The sequence below is a fragment of the Ailuropoda melanoleuca genome, chromosome 9 (assembly GCF_002007445.2).
Source record: "Ailuropoda melanoleuca isolate Jingjing chromosome 9, ASM200744v2, whole genome shotgun sequence".
Taxonomy (NCBI): domain Eukaryota; kingdom Metazoa; phylum Chordata; class Mammalia; order Carnivora; family Ursidae; genus Ailuropoda; species Ailuropoda melanoleuca.
Genome location: NC_048226.1, coordinates 63170729 through 63192347, shown reverse-complemented (window position 1 = coordinate 63192347; position 21619 = coordinate 63170729). Strand labels below are relative to the sequence as shown.

Below are 21619 nucleotides of genomic sequence, written 5' to 3'. Positions count from 1 at the left end.
GAAGTCTGAGTTTCAGTTCCACAGGAGTCCCTCCTCTAAGTTTTGAAGTTTTAATAATTACAAATTTTCCCCTTTGCTCCCTCAGCTCTAGTGGTGGTAGCTGCTTCCTGCAAACTGCTACCTCTATGATACTTTCTGGTTTTTACTACCCTTTCAATTAACAAGATAATGACATTATATTTGAATAATGACTCTTTATGTTATATTCTCCCTATTCAATTAACCTAAATGTTTGTATTCATCAGGATTCTGGGTCATCTAAATATACAGGATTAAAAGAAAGAGCAAGAAGATCCCCAAATTTCTGGCTTGGATAACATACTAAGTACTTAATAAACGTTTATAAATAAAAGAACGATGAGAGAGGGGTGAAAAAAAAAAAAAGATAAATAACAGGACCAAATGCTGATGGGAACCTTTAATCACTACTGACAGTTACATAAACTACTATAACCATTCTGGACAAAGGCTTAGGTTGAATATGCACATATCCTTTGACTTGTAATTCCACTATGAGGTATATACTCTAGAGAAAACTTGCACTTATATGCCAGGTAAGAGTGTTTACAGCAGCACTGGTCATATGGACAATAAACTGGAAAAAATGAAATGTCCATTAACAATAAAATGTATAAATAAATAAAAATGAATGAAATCTAGCTCTGTATATCATCATGGATGAATCTCAAAAGCAAATCAGATAAAAGCAATATGTTTACAGCATATTTAAGGACTATCTAGTTAGGTGGTAAAAACCATAAAGAAACAGGGGAAAGGATTAACAAAATTCAGGACAGTGAGACTCTGTTGGGGAGGGAGCAGGATATGACTGGGAACATTAACAGAGGGACTTCTGTTCAGTGTTCAATTTCTTGACCTGGATGATCAAATACTCATAGTTTATTCAATACAGTATATATACACAGCATACATATACTCTTTTGTGCATGTTCTATATTTCATTTTTTTCTTTTTTAAAGAAATAGAAAGGGAAGGCACAATGGCTAGAAATGGAGAAGCACATGGTTGACTGGTTAAGCAGACCTTTAAGGGAATTTCAAAGTGCTTCTAAAAGGGCGTGGAGAATGAGTTTAGCAAACTTTTGAGTAGAATTATAAGTCAGAGCCTATTAAAACATTTCAAAATAAAGCTTAAAAGCTGAATGATCTTAAGATACAACACTATAAAAACATTTATTCTCTGGATTTAAAATCACGATTTCAAAATTCAAAATACCTTGTCACTTTGCTGCAGTGAAAAACTATCTAGCAAGAACAGAGATATTGCTTGAAGAAATAAGAGATAGTGGCTGTACTCCCACATCATCATAAATGTGTAAGTTGAAGCACTCATCAACAAGTAGCAAAACCTCTAGGGAAAACAAAAGAAAGAAACTAAATATCAGTAGCTTTATTACTATAAAAATCTATGAGGTTGTTACCTCAAAGTTGCAGCGCTATTACTGGTTTTACTTTAAGCTATATAATTCTAGAAACTTTGTTTTTAAGTTACATAATTATTACCAAACCCTTACATAAACATAAACAGTAAGATCTTAAAAAAAGCACACAGACAGAAATTAACCACTTGTCCTTCAAAGTTCAACATCATATTGAGAATTTCAGGATGACAAAGGGAAAAAATTCAGTACACTGTCATCTCAAAAGAGGTAAAGTAATAAATATAAGAAAATGGTGGCTTTTGCTAGACTTGGCTGATGGGCTTTTGTTACTGTGAAAGTAACTCCATTCACCCTAGAAAATATTTTCACTTCTGTGGTGCTTCATATTTCCCTAAGAGTTTCCATTTAAATAATCTTTTTACATCTCAGCCTATTACACAGTCCATGGGGAAAAAAGCCCATTGCTTTTTTTACTGCTTCTCAGCAAAAGTGTGCCCTTACCTTCCCTCAGTGTTTGTACTGTCAACCATATAAAACTCTCTTTTCCTTTGCTAAGGTACTAAACACAAGGACTTCTTGCCCTTGCCTTAAAAATACTAAGCTAAAATCATTTCTATCCTTCCAAATGTCATCTCTCAAGTGATCCCTCAGTGAGAAACCAAGTCTGATAAATCCACTGTTCCTTAGCGTATTTCTAACAACCTCTACTTCCTCCAGGGATCTACAATTTTATTCCCAATTTCTCTACCAGCCATGATGTCAAATGACTTTGTTCTGATAAGAATAGCAAAGGAGAAGGGCAATAAAGGTCTAGTCAAACCTGAGATAACAACCCTGCTCTCTAAAACTCAATCTTTCAGACTCAGCTGACTACACTCAATGATAAATTTCAGAGTCAGAAACACCTCAGGCCATCATTAGATACAAGGATTTTCAAGCACCCTGAATAAGATTAAGACCAGAGAACAAAATGTAAGAGATGAAAAAATTCTACCAGTTGGTCAAAGAATAAATACCAGCTGCCAGGCCCAGAAGAGCTTAGCACTGACAGAACACATAAGCTTCTGCTCTTCATATCACCACAGCTATAAGAGAAAGTGTTCTGGAAACTTCTAACGTGGAACAACCAGCACTGTAATAACAAGGCCTGAAACCATCATCCCTGGAGAAACCAGTTCCAGAAATCAATGAAGGCTCAGATCTAGATCCAGCCTAATTAATGTACTAGACATGTGGATATTACTTCAAGGATACTAGGAAAAAACCACAGTATAATGAAGCAAATTGCTAATTCTAAGGGTTTATTCTCAAACTACTCTAAAGAACATGCAGTGAAATAAGATAGAAATATATGTCAAATCCAGTATGTGATTGAAATATACATATTGCTGTAATACTACTCAGCAATGAAAACAAGCAAACTATTGATAGAACACAACAACTTAAAAAAAAAAAAAAAAGAACACAACAACTTAAATGGATGTCAAGGGCTCTAGGCTAAATGAAAAAAGCCAGTCTTGAAAGAGAACATACTATATAATTCCATTTGTATAACCTTTCAAAATGACAAAATCATAGTGATAGACCAGAGCAGTTGTTGCCAGAAAAACAGAAAACAGAAAATATGCAGTGCTACCATAAAAGTTAACACTGCTGCCATTTGTAGTCACTCTTTGTATCTTCATTAATATTTCCTTAACTTTCAATGACTAAAAGCCATCAATATTACAGAAAATGATAAACTGAGACAAATAAATTTTCAAAATAACATATTCTTCATAAACTTGTCAAGTAACTGCGCTAAAACAATTTAACATCTCCTTTTTCCTTAAAGTAATTTACTATCAGACTAGACAGACAGTGTTATATAACAGGACTACCGAAATATATTCTTTACTATGTAGTAATTAGGCTTCACTGATTATAGCTTAACTGTTAATATGATTAACTTTAAAATTTTATACCATATTTGTAATACATCAAAATTAATTTTGACAAATACTTTGTATCTTACCTCTCCATAAGTATTTAAGTTGCTTTTTAAATAGCCTGTGAGTGCAGCAATTTGGCATGCGAAATATGGTAGTGCCCAGTTTTCTCTTAAAGGAATGGAGTATTCAATTCTTGTTGTATCTACCCTAAAGTAAACCACAGATGAACAGCAAAAAGCAAGACATTATATTTGTGTAACACTATACTTTTCAAAGCACTTTCACACAATCTCATTGTTCTCTATACCAATCCTGTGAGGTAGGCATAGAGCCACCAGTGCCTATATAGCATCTCTGTGCAAATTAAGCATCTCATCCAGCCACCCTTCCCGCCCTTCCAGGAAGACTCAGTGCCGCGGTGTACTGTTTGGTGAATAGATGGGCCTCTACAAATATTTGAAAAAGGCAGCCCTGCTCTGAGCAGATAGGCCTCATGCTAAGGCACACAGCTTGCTTCTCCCTCTCCCACTCCCCCTGCTTGTGTTCTCTCTCGCTGTCTCTCTCTCTGTCAAATAAATAGTGTATCACTATCTGAGACAGCAATTAAACAATTTCTTAGAAATGGGTGAGGTGAAATTAAGCATTTGTTCTGACTTTCTAATAGTAACTGAATTTAAACCACAGAACCCTGGTTAATAAAGAAATACTCTAGGGATGAATACTCTAGGGATGCCTAGGTGGCTCTGTTGGTAGAGCATCCAACTCTTGATCTGAAGGTTGTGAGTTCACGCCCTGTGTTGGGGATGGAGCCTACTTAAAAAAATAAAGAAAATAAAGAAAAATTCTACCTTTCAAGAATGAAGAATGTAGCTAATGAAAATAGAAAAATGTAATTTAGGGGGCACCTAGTTGGCTCAGTTAGTTAAGCGTCCAACTCTTGGTTTTGGCTCAGGTCATGATCTTGGGGTCCTGGAATCGAGCCCTAAGTCAGGGTCCCTGCTCAGCAGGGAGTCTGCTTCCCCTCTCTCTCAGCCTCTGCCCACTCATATGCACTCTCTCTCTAAAATAAATAAACAAATCTTTAAAATATATATATATAATTTAATAAACCCTAATGGAATCACTAATTTCAGCAAAGAGTAGCAACTGGAGTTACAACCCTTCAGTGGTTAATATTGTTGGAAAGGACATTTCTTTGGTATCCTAAAAACCACACAAACTATTTTCTAGTCATACTATTCAATGAACAAATCTGACTGTCATCCCCCAAACCAGCAGTCAATCTCAGACTCACTAGGGGTAGACCACATAAATATCATGTAACTTTTAATATCATGGAACATGAAAAACACATCATCTATGATATATTCTAACTAGAATTGTTATCTTGAATTCATCAAGCCTTTGATGTAACTTCCAGGTTATAGAAACATAAAGAACAGAGGGAAAAGCTAGATGACACCACAAGGAAGCAACAAGAGAAATCCATAAGGTGGGACATTCTGTAGGATAACTAACTCGGGTCTCTTCTACATAAAAAAGGGATTATGGAGGATTTAAAGAGAATTAAGGAGGGGCACCTGGCTGGCTCAGTCAATAGAGCACTGGACTCTTGATCTCAGTCTTGAGTTCAAGCCTCACATTGGGCATAGAGCTTACTTAAAAAAAATTGGGGGCAGCAAGTGCCTGGGTGGCTCAGTTGATTGGGCGTCTGCCTTTGGCTCAGGTCATGATCTCGGAGTCCTGGGATCAAGCCCCGCATCAAGCTCCCTGCTCGGCGGGCAGTCTTCCTCTGCCTGCTGCTCCCCCTCACCCCCACTCATGCTCTCTCTCAAATGGATAAAATCTTTTAAAACATTGAAAAAATAATAAAAATAAATTATTTTAAAAGAAAAAGAAAAGGGCGCCTGGGCTGCACAGTCGTTAAGAGTCTGCCTTCGGCTCAAGGCGTGATCCCAGCGTTCTGGGATCGAGCCCCACATCAGGCTCCTTTGCTGGGAGCCTGCTTCTTCCTCTCCCACTCCCCCTGCTTGTGTTCCCTCTCTCGCTGGCTGTCTCTCTCTCAAATAAATAAATAAAATCTTAAAAAAAAAAAGAATAAATATGTTTCATCCATAAAGCTGAACAACTGTATTTGAAAACTTCTAAGAAAGCTTTTTTTTTTTTTGAGAGAGAGAGAGCACGCAAGAGTGTGCAACTGCGATGGGGAGGCGCAGAGGGAGAGAGAGAATTTTTTTTTAAAGATTTTATTTATTTGACAGAGAGAGCACAAATAGGCAGAGCGGCAGAGGGAGAGGGACAAGCAGACTCCCTGCTGAGCAGAGCGCCCGACTCGGGGCTCGATCTAAGGCCCCTGCGATCACAACCTGAGCCAAAGGTAGATGCTTAACTGAGTCACCCAAGTGCCCCCAAGAGAGAGAATCTTAAGCAGGCTCCACACCAAGCACGGAGGCTAAGGCAGGGCTCGATCTCATGACCCTGAAAACATGACCTGAGCTGAAATCAAGAGTTGGACACTTAACTGTCTGAGCCACCCAGGTGCCCTTAAGGAAGATTTTTTTAAAAATCCTTTATATCAAGTTACTGGTAGCATGTGACTCTAAATATAAACAAAGCCCAGTAAGAGATATAGCCCTGAATGCTGAGTCTCAATAATTTGAAAGTAGCGTATTTTTTATTTGGCAATTGCCTAAAGAAAATGTTATAACAGAAGAAATGCTTCATTTTTAAAAATTTAGTCATGGTTAAGAGTTAGGGGAGAAAAGTGTTATGGAAAGAAAGAATATCCATCCTTCAAAACTAAACTTTTTTTTTTTTTAAAGATTTTATTTATTTGACAGAGAGAGAGAGAGCCAGCGAGAGAGGGAACACAAGAAGGGGGAGTGGGAGAGGAAGAAGCAGGCTTCCAGCAGAGCAGGGAGCCCGATGTGGTGCTCGATCCCAGAACCCTGGGATCATGCCCTGAGCGAAGGCAGACGCTTAACGACTGAGCCACCCAGGCGCCCCCTCAAAACTAAATTTTTTTTTTTTGAAGATTTTATTTATTTATTTGACAGAGAGAGATAGCCAATGAGAGAGGGAACACAAGCAGAGGGAGTGGGAGAGGAAGAAGCAGGCTTCCAGCAGAGGAGCCTGATGTGGGGCTAGATCCCAGGACTCCGGGATCACGCCCTGAGCTGAAGGCAGACGCTTAACGACTGAGCCACCCAGGTGCCCCCTCAAAACTAAACTTTTTTTTTTTTTTTAAAGATGTATTTATCTATTTATTTGACAGATATAGAGACAGCCAGCGAGAGAGGGAACACAAGCAGGGGGAGTGAAAGAGGAAGAAGCAGGCTCATAGCGGTGGAGCCTGACGTGGGGCTCAAACCCATAACGCGGGATCACGCCCTGAGCCGAAGGCAGACGCTTAACCGCTCTGCCACCCAGGCGCCCCAAAACTAAACTTTTGACACTGACCAATGCCAAGAAAATCTTTGTCTCAAACCAGACCTCCATTTCAAAGAAGACCCATTGCTTACTCTCTTTTTACTCACAAGTAAAGAACTGAGGCTACTTTAATTACCAAAAGGGATGGGTTTATTAATTCAAAGCACTCTGTGATAGATTAATACAGAAATCTTATCTGTGGTGATTAACTTAATAGTGATAGATTTGATGCCTCTTTCTTCTTTTCATGAAATCATGTCATCAGTTTTAAGTAAAAGAGGAAAGAAAAGGCACATCCATGTATGCCAATGTTACTATGTCTGAAAAAAGAGAGATATAAGGTAGGTCTATCACTCTTCAATTGTTGCATGACAAATGACCACAAATGTGTAAGCTTAAAACAACATAAATTTATTAGCTCACAAACATACCCCAGTATGTCTGAATATTCTGCTCAGGGTCTCTCTAAGCTAAATTCAAAACATCAGCCTGGGCTGTTCTCTCACCCAGGCAGGGCTTGCGGTCCTCTCACAGGCTCACTGGTTGTCGTCAAAATTCATTTCCTCCTCACTTCATATCAGCAACAGTGCAGCAATCAATCTCATGCTTCAAATATCTCTGACCTCCACTTCTGCACCAGGTGGAGAAAGATCTCCACCTTTCAGGGTTCATATGGTTGTTTGGATCAGGTCCACCAGGTAATCTTCCTACCTTAAGGTCAACTGTGCCATTTAACATAACAACCATATTCGCAGGTGGGGATTAGGGTGTGGAATATTTGGAGGGTGGCATTTTTAGAACCAAATACCACAGCCATAAAAAAAACTGTAAAACTTAATTTAAAAAACATTTCTTACCTGTTAATAATGAACCATGCAACAGTAAGCATTCCTGCTAGCCATGTTCCACTCATAAGCCAACTTGTAACAAATAAAGCAGTAACATATATTCCTTGCAATCCAAAAACAATGCCAATATAGAAATATACTGGCTCAATAATCTCCTAATTGGAAAAAAAAGAAAGAGGAGATAATAGAACGACATTAAATAATTTTAATTATTTGCAAATATGTAAGAAAATAAATATTAAAGTCAAAAGAAAACATACATTGCTACCAGTTGCTTGATATAAAACACTGGCGATAAGTTCTGGATATAGAGACATTTGCTGCACTGCATTTATAGTCTTCAGAGATACAGTTTTGTTATTGTGTGTCAATTCATAAACACCTAAAGACAAAAATTTTTCTCCAGATTATTTATTCTGCTTTTACAATAATTAAACATGTCATTCAGAGGTCATTAAATATTTTAAATTATTACTAAGAAAAATCTCAAAATATAACACACTGTGCCGCATTTTCCCAATGCTTTTATTAAGTATAAGAAAAAATACTTATATTCTAAGACAAATCTCCACATTCAAGGGCTCCCACACAGCAGAACAATGTTTCATTTCAGAAAAATGTTATTAAAAATACAAATGTGTAGGGGCGCCTGGGTGGCACAGCGGTTAAGCGTCTGCCTTCGGCTCAGGGCGTGATCCCGGCGTTGTGGGATCGAGCCCCACATCAGGCTCTTCCGCTATGAGCCTGCTTCTTCCTCTCACTCCCCCTGCTTGTGTTCCCTCTCTCGCTGGCTGTCTCTATCTCTGTCGAATAAATAAATAAAATCTTTAAAAAAAAAAAATACAAATGTGTAGGGGTGCCTGGGTGGCTCAGTTGGTTAAGCGACTGCCTTTGGCTCAGGTCATGATCCTAGAGTCCCAGGATGGAGTCCTGCATCAACGGCTCCCTGCTCAGTGGGGAGTCTGCTTCTTCCTAGGACCCTCCCCCTTCACGTGTTCTCTCCCTCCCTCTCTCATTCTCTCACAAATAAACAAAATCTTAAAAAAAAAACAAATGTGGGGGGCACCTAGCTGGCTCAGTCAGAACGTGCAACTCTTGATGTCAGGGTCCTGAGTTTGAGCCCCATGTTGGGGGTAGAGTTTAATTAAAAACAAAAACAAAAACAAATGTGGTTATCATACCTCTTTCAAATGAGGGTGCTTTTAACATATCTTTATAATAAGAGTAATAAATGGCACTGTCACCTTGAAATGTGATTTCTCGTTCGAGCTCCTAAAAGAAAATGAAATGATTATTTAAATACCAGTATCCTAAATTTCAACTGCAATCTTCTTTCTCTTTCCTCATCTTCTAAACTAATGCTATTTATTTATCCTTTTATCCAAAGACATGTTTGAATTTTCCTATAATCACTAGTGGCACATTAAGGAGGTTAAACTTTTCAATAATCTGGCAATTATTTTAATGAAACACCTAAGATTTGGGGCACCTGGGTGGCTCAGTCAGTTAAGTGTCCAACTCTTGATTTTTTTTTTTTTAAGATTTTATTTATTTATTCGACAGAGATAGAGACAGCCAACGAGAGAGGGAACACAAGCAGGGGGAGTGGGAGAGGAAGAAGCAGGCTCCCAGCGGAGGAGCCCGATGTGGGGCTTGATCCCATAATGCTGGGATCACTCCCTGAGCCGAAGGCAGACACTTAACGACTCTGCCACCCAGGCGCCCCCCCCAACTCTTGATTTTGGCTTGGGTCATGATCTCAGGATCCTGAGACTGAGCCCTGCAGCAGGCTCTGTGCTCAGTGGAGTCTGCTTAAGGTTCTCTTTCTCTCTCTCTGCCCCTCCCCCTGCTTGCATGCTCTCTCTCCCAAATAAATAAATCTTAAAAAAAAAAAAAGGATAAAAAGAAAGACCTAAGGTTTTAAATGGATTGTAGCTTGTAAGTCATTTATCTATTATATATAAGGAAAATCTAGAAGGAAAACCAGAAAAAATGCCCTAAGGACAGCAAAAATAGTAAGGCAGGTAATAAAAAATGATGGTTGAGATGTTAAAGTCCATAATAAAAAGAAAAGTTTAAGAAGAAATCGGTATTTTCTATTGCTTTTCCACTTCCTTATATATCTACAACTGTAAGCCCTTAACTCTTTACCAGAGTAACAGACACCTAATCAGTGCTTTTCAAAAGAACTTCCAGAAATATAAGTAAATCTTAAGTTCCTAAAATTGGGCTACACAGGGTGCTTATGTGGCTTAGTCAGTTAAGCATCCAACTCTTGATTTCAGCTCGGGTCATGATTTCAGGGTCGTGAGATGGCGCCCAGCCCCACATCCCGCTCCATGCTCAGCAGGGAGTCTGTTTGAGAGTCTCTCTCTCAGCCCCTCCCTCACATTCATGCTCTTTCTCTTGCTCTCTAAAAATAAATAAATCTTTAAAAAAATTATTTAAAAATTGTGCTATACAGAACCAAGAATATAGGTAATTCAAAAACATTGAAAAACCTTGTGTGTTTCATGACAAATCAAGCTTTTGTAAATCTACAGTCTCTGAAAATGAAACTCCTTTATTTTCATGCATAATATTTATCAATTAATACAAAACAAAAGATACCAGAGCAGTTTTTCCTAAGTTTGATCAATAGAATTTACTAAGATATAAATGGGTGTTGCCTAAAGAGTTCTATAGTTAAGTAAGTTGTGCAAAGGCAGCATTAAAGAAAATTAATGGGTTTCTTTATTGTAAGACTTTTCAGAGTTTCAGTATACCTTATGCAACTGTGAATCTCCAAGAGGAAATTTTTCCTAGATCTATCTGACCAGTGAATTTTTTTCCTCATTCAGAGCTTATTAACTGAAATAAATTTCCTTAACAACAAAAATCTGATAAATTTCCTTAAAATGATTCTTTATGAATGGAAACAGATTTCTAAGATTTCAAAGATGTAAACTTTTGATCAATGCTTCTCAAATTTAATGTTCATATGAAACTCCTAGAGATCTCATTAAAAGATCTCTGATTAAACCAGATTCTGATTCTAAAGTGGGGCCTGAGAATCTGTAATTCTGAAAAAGCTCCCAGGTAAAGTCAATGTTCCTGACTCATATAGTGTTTTTAAAAACACAGTGTTTTTTGATGCATGCTTTCTATATTTTCAAACCTTTGGTTGTTCTCAATTCTGCTACACAACAGAATTGCTTGGATATATTTTGAAACATGGATCCTAGACACTCCCCGCTACTCTACCTAAGAATCTATGAGCTTTTTAAAAGCTCATCAGATTGTACATCCAGTATTGAGAACTACTAATAGTTAATATACATAACATCTTCAAAGACATAGGATATGCTATGGTAATAGCTTTTGTCAAGTCAACACAGGTAATCATTCAGCTAAATGTTTTGGTGAGATTACGTCAATCAATGGCTTAAAAACATTCAGTCGGCTTTACTACTTAAAAATAAGAACAACGACAAAACAGTTTGTGGACTAAAAAAGAAAACACTCTTAAGAGTTAAGTGGCAACACTATGAACCTTATCAATACATTCAAGATGTATCTGATTGCGAAGGGAAGTCTGAGAACAAATTTACTCAAAGGCTAAACTATGAATTATGTAAGTAACTACAGTGACTAAAGGGTCTGTGGAATACACATGATTTAAAACCAGACATTAAACATACTAATATGAAGAGACATCTTAATAAATACTGTCATGCATGTTAATCATTTCCACCCCCCCAAAACACTCTAATCATGTAATCTAAAAATTAAAATATTTTACCACTGAAACTTCTACAGATTGTTTCTGATATGTAAACTACCAAAACTACTAAAAGTCTGACTAAACTCCGTAACATTTCACTGTCATCAAAAGGCCCTGATAAATTAGTTGCACGAAGGAAAGCACCCTCATAGTTTCTATTCCATGGCCCGGAAATACACTGTGTTAAATTTTTCAAGGTTGATGCTACGACTGTGTTCTCAAAATAGCTTCTACACCATTTTGTTTCTAATGCTTGTAAATAAGAAAGCACTTGTCATACTTATCACACATATATTTTGGCTCCCTGAAAAACACATTACTTAGATTAAAATTAAACACTAAAACAACTTCCATATGCTCAAAATTCTTTCTTCTTACCTGCCTGTTGGAAAACCAGAATTTCCGTTCATGGTATGCTGATAAATAGAGAGCATACATCATACCACTAGTAACTGCTGCAAGACAGCCAATGAAAATCTTTGCAAAGCGCTGAAATAATACATCTGAAAAAGCATATTAAAAGTAATCAGATGTAGATGATATTTATATTAATGCACTTCTAATTTTAAAAAGTAATCAAAAGGTAGTATGTACCCTTGATATGATGTGAGGAAAATGGCATTCTAACTCTGTGTTCTTCCTCCCCAAAACCTATAACCCAATGAGAAAAACAACAGCAAATTCCAATAGAAGGACATCCTAAATATACCTGACCAGTATTCCTCCAAACTGTCAAGGTCACTGAAAACAAGGAAAACCTAAAAAACTGCCACACCCAAGAGGAGTCTAAAGACATGCCAACTAAATGTCATGTGGGATCCTGGAACAGAAAAAGGACATTAGGTTATAATAACTAAGCAAATCTAAATAAAGTATGGATCTTATTTAAAAATACTGTATTAATATTGATTCATTAACTGTAACAAAAATACCATAGTAATATAAAATGTTAATAATTGGGAAAACTGTGTGTGTGGGCAGGGGGAGGGTGTAAGATGGGAAATCTGCACTATCTGCCCAATTCTCCTGTAAGTCAAAAAAGATTTCAAAAATTGAAGTCTATCAATCAAAAGAAAGAATAAAAGGAATGTACTACCAAATATCTAAAGAAAAAATACAGGTTCATTCAGAATTACTATCGATAGCTTTTCCTTATCAAGGAATTTTTTTCTTTATTGAAGAATAATTTACATACTATAGATTACAGCCATTTAAAGTATATATACTTCAATGATTTTTGATGATTATCTAAAACATCATATGCAACTGTTATATATATGTAACTACTTCTTGATGAAATAACATAAAACACAAGTGAATTTTCTACACACAGGATAATTTAGTCCTGCTCTATTCTAGCTATTAGGTATAATAAGCACAGGCCTAAGGGCCCAAAGCCCTTCGTTCTATTACTGAACGACCGACAGGTCTGTAAAACTCAACTTGCTGATTTATGAGCTTAGCTAAACTAAAATCTTAGCCATTTTCAAAATATTATTTAATAAATATTAGTTTTCATGGAACACCAGAGACATTAAATAGACTAAGTAGTTGGATATTACTAAGTCAATAATTACTAAGATATTACTAAGTCAATAATGTAATTACTAAGAATTACATTCAAAACGCTTGAAAAACACTACCCAATAAATCAAATATTAGTATCAGTAGGATACAATTGTTTTAAAATTACTGTTTTCATTAGCATGTGTAAAGCATTTGGCCTGGCACATAGTAAGAGCTCAGTAAATACTAGCTATTATTGTTGAAATACAGAAGCATACATGCAAAAATGTATAATAATTAATTAAAGCAATGTTGACACAATATGAATTATATAAAAAATGGTAAAAAAAAACTTATCGATGGTGGCAGTTTGGCAAAAGTGCTTCAAAGTTTCTGAACATGTATCTTTTCCAGTTTTTTTTTTTTTTATGAAGTCTTAGATAATGGCAAGTTAATCCTAATTACAATTATCAGGGGCTATGATAAAAAGTATGTAAACCAAATCCTACATATAAATGCCTTACCTTAATACTAAATATGGCGTTTTCAAAGTTTTTTGTGAAGAGTCAAAGATTAAAAAACAGCACTACATAGATATCAATAATACAGGGCATGGTTAAGTAATATTTAAAGGAAGAAGCTAAGGACATGTTAGGAAAAGAAATGTAGGATTCGATTTCACAAAAAGTGAAAAAAAAAAAAAGTAAAGTATAAGTGCACTGAAAATAATATAAGCAATACCCGCCAAAACTTTTAGAGTAGTTCTATTTACTGGAATTATTTATACATTTATTTTTATCATTATTTTCTCTATTTTCCACAATTTCTACCCTAAAAATATATTTTTGTATTCAGGGGGAAAAACTATTTTACAGTAGTTAGCTCTAGATTGTTTAATTATCTTTCTTGTATTTTCCAAAATGTTTTAAATGACCACTCTATTAGTAAGCTTCTCCGTGATAAAAAAAGTTATCCCAAACTATTAGTGGCTTACAAAATATAGGTTTATTTTTCACTTGTGCTACTTGTGGGTTTTGGATCTGCAGTGACTCTCCACCCAATTCCAGACTTCAGATTAGCTGTGGCTCTTCTTGTATCTTCTTCAGAGTTCCAGATTGGGATTAGGACCTATTCTCATGACAGAGGATAAGGGCAGGAGAACAGGACGCCTGCGTGGATCCGTCAGTTAAGCATCTGCCTTCGGCTTAGGTCACGATCCCAGGGTCCTGGGATGGAGCCCCTTATCGGACTCCTTGCTCAGCGGGGAGCCTGCTTCTCTCCCTCTCTGTGTGCCTGTCACTCCCCTTTCTTGTGCACTCTTCCTGGGTCAGTCAAATGAATAAATAAAATCTTGGAAAAAAAAAAAGAAAAAGAAGCAGGAGTTGTCTTGAGGGGGACAGGGAAAATCTACTGGAAGAGGATACAAAGAAACCTTCTGGGATAGTGGAAATGTTCTGTATCTTGTTTCAGCTGCACTCCTGTGTCAAAACTCATTTAATTAAATGCCTAAGATCCTGTGCATTTTATTATAAGCTAATTATACAGGTACACTTCAGAGATATTGCAGGTTCAGTTCCAGGCCATTGCAATAAGGCAGATACTGCCATAAGCAAATTAAGCGAATTTTTTGGTTTCCTGGTTATATAAAGTTAAGTTTACACTACACTGTAGGATTATGTCTAAAAAACCCAACATGCATATATTAATTAACAAAGAGTTTATTGCAAAAATATGCTAACCATCACCTAGATGTCAGTGAGTGATAATCACTGATCACAGATCACCACAACAGATGTAATGATAAAGTCTGAACTACTTCGAGAATTACCAAAATGTGACACAGAGACAGGAAACGAGCAAATGAGGTTAGAAAAATGGTGCTGCCGTTAGACTTGCTCAACACAGGGTTGCCACTAAGCTTCAGCTCATTAAAAAAAAAAAAAAAGATATCTGCAAAGCAAAATACAGTGAAGCACAATAAAAGGAGGTATGCCTGTACCTTAATTTTTAAAAATTAAATCACTTAGTTTTGCAAAGAAAAGAACAATTTTGTCAGCTTTTTACCTACTTGATACTAGTCAGCTCCATGTTCTAACAACTACACAGAAGTCCTCCCCTGCCTTGTATGCAGGGGATACGTTCCAGGATCCTTAGTGGATGCCTGAAACTGTGGATAGTACTGAACCCTAGATATACTATGCTTTTTCCGATACATACATACCTGTGATAAAGTTTACTTTATAAATTATACACAGTAAGAGATTAACAATAACTAATAATAGGGCGCCTGGGTGGCTCGGTTGGTTCAGCGTCTCCCTTAGGCTTAGGTCATGATCCCAGAGTCCTGGGATGGAGCCCCACATCCTGCTTCCTGCTCAACAGGGAGTCTGCTTCTCCCTTGCCTGCTGCTCCCCCTGCTTGTGCTCTCTCTCTGACAAATAAATAAAATCTTTTAAAAATTTTTAAAAATAAATGGGCCTTCAACTCTCTATCGGCAGGAAGCAATGAGAAGGCTGTTCAGCCCCTGAAGGTGGCATGTTCTCCAAAGCCATCTTCATATATACTTCAGTAGGATAATAGGAGAGAAACGACCTCCAGAGGGTGGAGCCAAGGGCCACAGAGAACACTAAGCTGGGAAGCTACTCCCAAGGAAAACAATTGGGGCTTAATCAAGAAACATCCCTCCCCTGGGGGTGCCTGGGTGGCTCAGTCGCTAAGTGTCTCCCTTCCGCTAAGGTAATGATCCCAGTGTTCTGGGATTGAGCCCCACATGGGGCTCCCTGCTCAGCGGGAAGCCTGCTTCTCCCTCCCCCACTCCCCCTGCTTGTGTTCCCTCTCTCACTGCCTCTCTCTCTGTCGAATAAATAAATAAATAAAATCTTGAAAGAAAGAGAAAGAAAGAAAGAAAGAAAGAGAAGAGAAGAGAAGAGAAGAGAAGAGAAGAGAAGAAAAGAAAAGAAAAGAAAAGAAAAGAAAAGAAAAGAAAAGAAAAGAAAAGAAAGAAACATCCCTACCCTGGAGTAAGAAGCCCTCATATTTACCTGGTAGGATTTCAAAACTGCTATGAACCAGTGGCTGGTGTGTCTCTCACTCTTCCTCTTTCTGAATGGAAGCATTTATTGTGCTTATCTGGTCCCTATCCAACAATGTATACGGGGAGAGAGGGCATGTGTGGAGAAATTAACATAACAGCCCTGCAACTGCTTTGTGGAGAAAGGCCTGCTTGCAAGGTAGGCTCTTTGCTGGAATCAGGGAACTTGAACTTCAGAAGGGTTCCCACCATTCTCTCATCAGTTAGTTTACTGTGCCTGACCTGTTTGTACAAACAATGTGGTTTATGCTCGCTGCTTTTCTTCTGGAAATCTAGTTTTGGCATGTGGTAGGTAGAGGGTACATGACCAGCCACCAATAAAAACTCCGTGCAGGGGTGCCTGCGTGGCTCAGATGGTTATATATCTGCCTTCAACTCGGGTCATGATCTCAGGGTCCTGATGATGTCAGGCACTCCGCTCAGCACAGAGTCTGCTTCTTCCTCTCCCTCTGCCCTTCCCCCCCGCCCCGGCTCGCTCATGTGTGCGTACTCTTTCCCACTCTCTCTCAAATAAATAAATAAAATCTTAAGGAAGGGCGCCTGGGTGGCTCAGTTGGTTAAGCATCTAAAATCTTAAGGGAAAAAAAAGGGGGGGGCCACCTGGGTAGCTCAAATGGTTAAGCATCTGCCTTCAGCTTGGGTCATGGTCTCCGGGTCCTGGGATCAAGCCCTGCAACAGCCTCCTGGCTCAGCTGGGAGTCTGCTTCTGCCTCTTCCTCCTCCTCTACCCCCGCTCATGCTCTCTCTCTCTCTCTCTCTGTGTCTCAAATGAATAAATAAAATCTTAAAACAACAACAAACAAATCTGTGCAGTCATTAATGAGCTTCCCTGGTAGATAAAACTTCACAAATGTCACAATTTGATGCTGAAGGAATTAAGCACATCCTGTGTGACTCCATTAGGAAAAGAATCAGTGAAGCTTGTGCCTAGTTTCTTACAGACTTTAGCCCTAGGCCTTTTCCTTTTGCTGATTTTGTTTTGTACTGTTCACTGTAATAAATCATAGCTGTAAATATTCTAAGACCTGTGAATCCTAGCTAATCACCAAACATGGGGGTGGTCTTGGGGACCCCTGACACAGAGCACACAACTTACCTTTTTATTTAATTCATAGATATCTGGACTAGAATGAATCATATCTGGCCCTGATGTAGTAAGAAGATCTTGGGCCTCAAGACTGCTGCAAGGACTGGGTAAGATGGGTATCTTCCTTGGGGTCAGAGAGGTTGTGTGTGTATTTTGTTTGAAGGAGAAAAGTAAATATTTATGACCAAAAGGAAAGAATGTGGTGGATTGTTATATTATTATTCCCACTTATTCTGTCCTTCCCTGTAAAAACATTATTCATCTCTGCCCATTACCATGTGACTTGCAATGCTTCCCTGCAGTCAAGGTATACTTCTCCATCTCACAGTTTGGAATGATTATATGACTTCCTTGGGTCAAGAGAATGTGAGTACAAGTGACAGAGTGCCAGTTCAGCAGAAAATTTAAGAGACACTGCGTGACTCTGCCTGTTCTCCTGCTCTTTTCCTCTGTCTTAAAAAAAATGTCGCAAGTAGGGGCTGTTCCTTCATGAACACATGACACATGAAGCTACACCAGCCAACCTGAAGCCACAACATGGAACATTAGTCAGAAATAAGCGTTTTTTGTAAGCCAGGGTGATTTAGGGTTTGTTCTACAGTAAAACCAAAGCTGACTGATAACACCATGTAATTAATCTCAAAATAGGTATACACATTTAAAATATTAATATAAGGTATACCTAGCACACAAAAAGCCATTTTAGTAGTAGCACAAAAACTTCAAATTTATCTAACTTACGTTTTGGAGCTCTTTCAGGAACTGGAGTGTCACTGATTTTCTCTTCTTTGACAGATTCCTTATTTTCTGAAGACTTCAGCTTCTTTCTTTGGCGCAGTTCTACTGTTGGTCCTTAAAATATTTAAGGCATTATTGTGACATGTGTATCAAGTTGTTCTAATCTATAACCCAAACGAATCCACTTTTATTATACTAAGGCAAAAGTCACGTGGAGACCTCTTTTAGTACCAAAGACAACTTTTTTCACAATTAAATAAATAAATTATTCATTTAGAGAGAAAGACTGTCTTTCATACCAAAAAAAAAAATTTAGGTTCTGCCTTCCACCTGTGCTTTCAGGGTCCTACTGATAAATCAACAAGCTCTTCTCCTGAGATAATTTTATTTTCAAAATATCCCAAAATAAGTAAACCCCTTTCCAGAATGACTGGGGAACAAGGAGTTATTTAATACATTAGCATATTACTCTAGTTACCTGAGAGTATCACACTCATCATTCAAGGATTAACAATTTTTTAAAAATCTGAATAAAATACATTGATCATAAAACTATACTTCATTTTTTAAAACGATCCTGCAAGTTCTGTGGTATTATTAATTATTAATTTCACAGTGCTGTGGTATTATCATTGTACAGTCTTATAGATTTAGGTATTTGACATAGGCATATCCTTATATGTGGTAAAATGTCAGAAAATTTCCCAATATTAAGACTACCCTTCTATGCCTGATAAAAAATGTAAAGCAGAAAGTACCTCCAAACCAATAAACTAAATTCCAAATGAAACAAAAATTTATTATATTCAACCTACTTTTCCTTCCTAGAGTTAATTAACTCTCTCTCTTTTTTTTAAAGATTTTATTTATTTATTTACTTATTTGAGAGAGGGCGAGTGAGCACAAGCAGGGGAAGCAGCAGAGGGAGAAGCAGGCTCCCCACTGAGCAGGGACCCTGATGTGGGGCTTGATCCCAGGACCCCAGGATCATGACCTGAGCCAAAGTAACCAACTAAGCCACTTAGGCACCCCCTCTTTTTATTTTCTTTTTTTAAGTAGGCTCCACACCCAGCATGGAGCCCAATGCAGCACTTGAACTCATGACTCTGAGATCAACTGATGCTTAACCAATTAAGCCACCCAGGTGCCCCCAGAATTAATTACCTTATAAGGTAGAATATGACTGCCGTGTAGGTACAAGCTGTGCTGCCAAGCTTATAAGGTGGTTCAAGAATTTATTTCCTCCAGGGGCGCCTGGGTGTCTCAGTCCTTAAGCGTCTGCCTTCGGCCCAGGGTGTGATCCCAGGATCCTGGGATTGAGCCCTTCCTCTCCCACTCCCCCTGCTTGTGCTCCCTCTCTCACTGGCTGTCTCTCTCTCTGTCAAATAAATAAAATCTTAATTTATTTCCTCCTTATTGGAGCAAAGGAGAGTTTTCTCTTTTTCTTAGGGATGACCTTAGGCTATGAAATGTAAGCCTAAAAAGAGGAGTCAAAAAAGGAGAATGAATCTGGTGCTGCTGATCAGATGAAGGATTCTAGCTTTACTGTGGAAAATGAAAAAACACATATTTTTTTTAATTTAATTTTTTTTAGTAATGTCTACACCCAATGTGGGGCTCAAACTCACGACTGTTGAGATCAAGAATCACGTGCTCTTCCAAATGAGCCAACCAGGCCCCCCTAAAAAATTACATATTCTTTAAATAGCTTCAAAGAAAATTCAAGGGGCACCTGGGTGGCTCAGTCTGTTAAGCGTCTGCCTTCTGCTAGGGTCATGACCTCAGGGTCCTGGATTGAGTCCCACATCAGCTGGCTCCCTGCTCCGCAGGGAGCGTGCCTCTCCCTCAGCCCCTCCCCTGTTTGTGCTGTCTTTTCTTGCTCTCTCTCTCAAATGAATAAATAAAATCTTAAAAAACAACAACAACAAAGCAAATTTAAGTTTGCTAAAGTATCTTTAAATACTGGCATTATGATTAAAAAAACAACTGTACATTTAGTGGATTCTGTCTAATTTTTAACCATTTCTTTTTTTTTTTTTTTTTTTTTTTAAAGATTTTATTTATTTATTCGACAGAGATAGAGACAGCCTGCGAGAGAGGGAACACAAGCAGGGGGAGTGGGAGAGGAAGAAGCAGGCTCATAGCAGAAGAGCCTGATGTGGGGCTCGATCCCAGAACGCTGGGATCATGCCCTGAGCCGAAGGCAGACGCTTTAACCGCTGTGCCACCCAGGCGCCCCAATTTTTAACCATTTCTATACTATCAATTATTTTGTAAATTTCTTAAGTACTAAAGCCAGTGAACAGATTTGAAAATGACATTATTATTAGAAAAGCCATACCTCAGATTTTGAGGGTTTTTTAAAAATTTAATTAATTAATTTAGCACCAAAATAAGTCAGTCAGAGGAAGACAAATATCATATGATTTCACTCATATGTGGAATTTAAGAAACAAAACAGATGGACATAGGGGAAGGGAAGGAAAAAATAAGATGAAATCAGAGAGGGAGACAAACCATAAGGGACTCTTACCTACAGGAAACAAACTGAGGATTGCAGGAGGGGAGGTAGGTAGGGGGATGGGGTAACTGGGTGATATAACCCAAGAAGTTTACTTAGTCATTACACTTGCAAGACCAAACACATTGACAGTATTGATTTTTTTTTTTAATTTAACTGGATAATTTCAGAAAGGAAGCTAACAAATCTATTAAGGTAGTTTACAAATGGGTTAGGTAGGTCTTTTTTATTAGACAGAGGCTAAAAGCACACATTTAACATAAAGATAGACTGGGAAGGGGATATCATACAAAAAAATGTTAACAAAAAGCTATCATTTTCCTTTTTAAAAAATTTCTTCATAAAATGAATCAATCACTTTACAGAGACATTAAAGTGTTCTCTTAGTACATATAAATGGATTTTATTTATAGAAGTAGAGCTTACACAAAAATTTTGCACCGATTCCCAAATAATTCATAAAGCCATCTTTCAAGAGTCTATATTAGCAACAATCAAGAGCCATAAAAATAAATTATCCATAAAGGATTTATATAACCCTATATCTTCTTGGTTCTAAGATGCTATACATTTTAAGACACTGAGCAGGTATCTTGGGGGTTTTTGGTTTGTTTGTTTTTGAAGATTTTATTTATTTATTTGAGAGAGAGAACAAGCAGGAAGGAGGGGCAGAGGGAGAGGGAGAAACAGACTCCCTGCCGAGCAGGGCACAACTCAGAGCTTGATCCCAGGATGCTGAGATCATGACCTGAGCAGAAGGCAGATGCTTAACCACCCAGGTGCCCCTGTATGTTTGTTTGTTTGTTAAGTAGGCACCATGCCCAGCATGGAGCCAAACTCGGGACCTGAACTCATTACCAAGAAATCGAGACTGGAGCTGAGATCACGAGTCGCACGCTTAACCAACTGAGCCAACCAGGTGCCCCTAAGCAGTTTTTCGGGGGGGGGGGGAACACTACCATATTAAATGTATGAACTGATTTTAAGACATGTTGGTTTCAGTGGCATTAAATTGTGGGAGAAAAAAGTACAACCTAGGAAATACAGTACTCATTTTAGCCAGTCTCTTCAATCTTGTCCCTCACAAAAAATTTGGGGGGGAGTGGGGGAGGCGCCCGGGTGGCTCAGTCAGTTAAATTTCTGACTCTTGATCTCAGCTCAGGTCTTGATCTCAAGGTCATGAGTTCAAGCCCCACACTGAGTTAAAAAAATATATATATTTTTTAAATTTTTTACCTGTCACCAAGAAACAACACTGACTAGATCCAAATTTCACCTCATTTCCTTTATACTGATCTCATAA

At 37.9% G+C, this 21619-nt stretch overlaps 1 protein-coding gene across 7 annotated transcripts in view; it reads right to left on the bottom strand.

Moving 5' to 3' along the window:
- Positions 1–21619, bottom strand: part of DPY19L4 (dpy-19 like 4) — a 56952-nt gene that overhangs the window by 32561 nt on the left and 2772 nt on the right. For 3 of the 7 annotated variants that reach the window (XM_034668315.1, XM_034668319.1, XM_034668320.1), the window contains exons 2-8: positions 17799–17909; positions 11752–11876; positions 8792–8882; positions 7871–7992; positions 7620–7765; positions 3417–3540; positions 1237–1371 (exon numbers count right to left, since the gene is read on the bottom strand). In XM_034668315.1, coding sequence (XP_034524206.1) covers positions 1237–1371; positions 3417–3540; positions 7620–7765; positions 7871–7992; positions 8792–8882; positions 11752–11876; positions 17799–17909 — 854 coding nt within the window. The remainder of the gene's footprint in view (positions 1–1236; positions 1372–3416; positions 3541–7619; positions 7766–7870; positions 7993–8791; positions 8883–11751; positions 11877–17798; positions 17910–21619) is intronic. The other 4 variants (XM_034668316.1, XM_034668317.1, XM_034668321.1 and 1 more) reach the window with 4 other exon arrangements.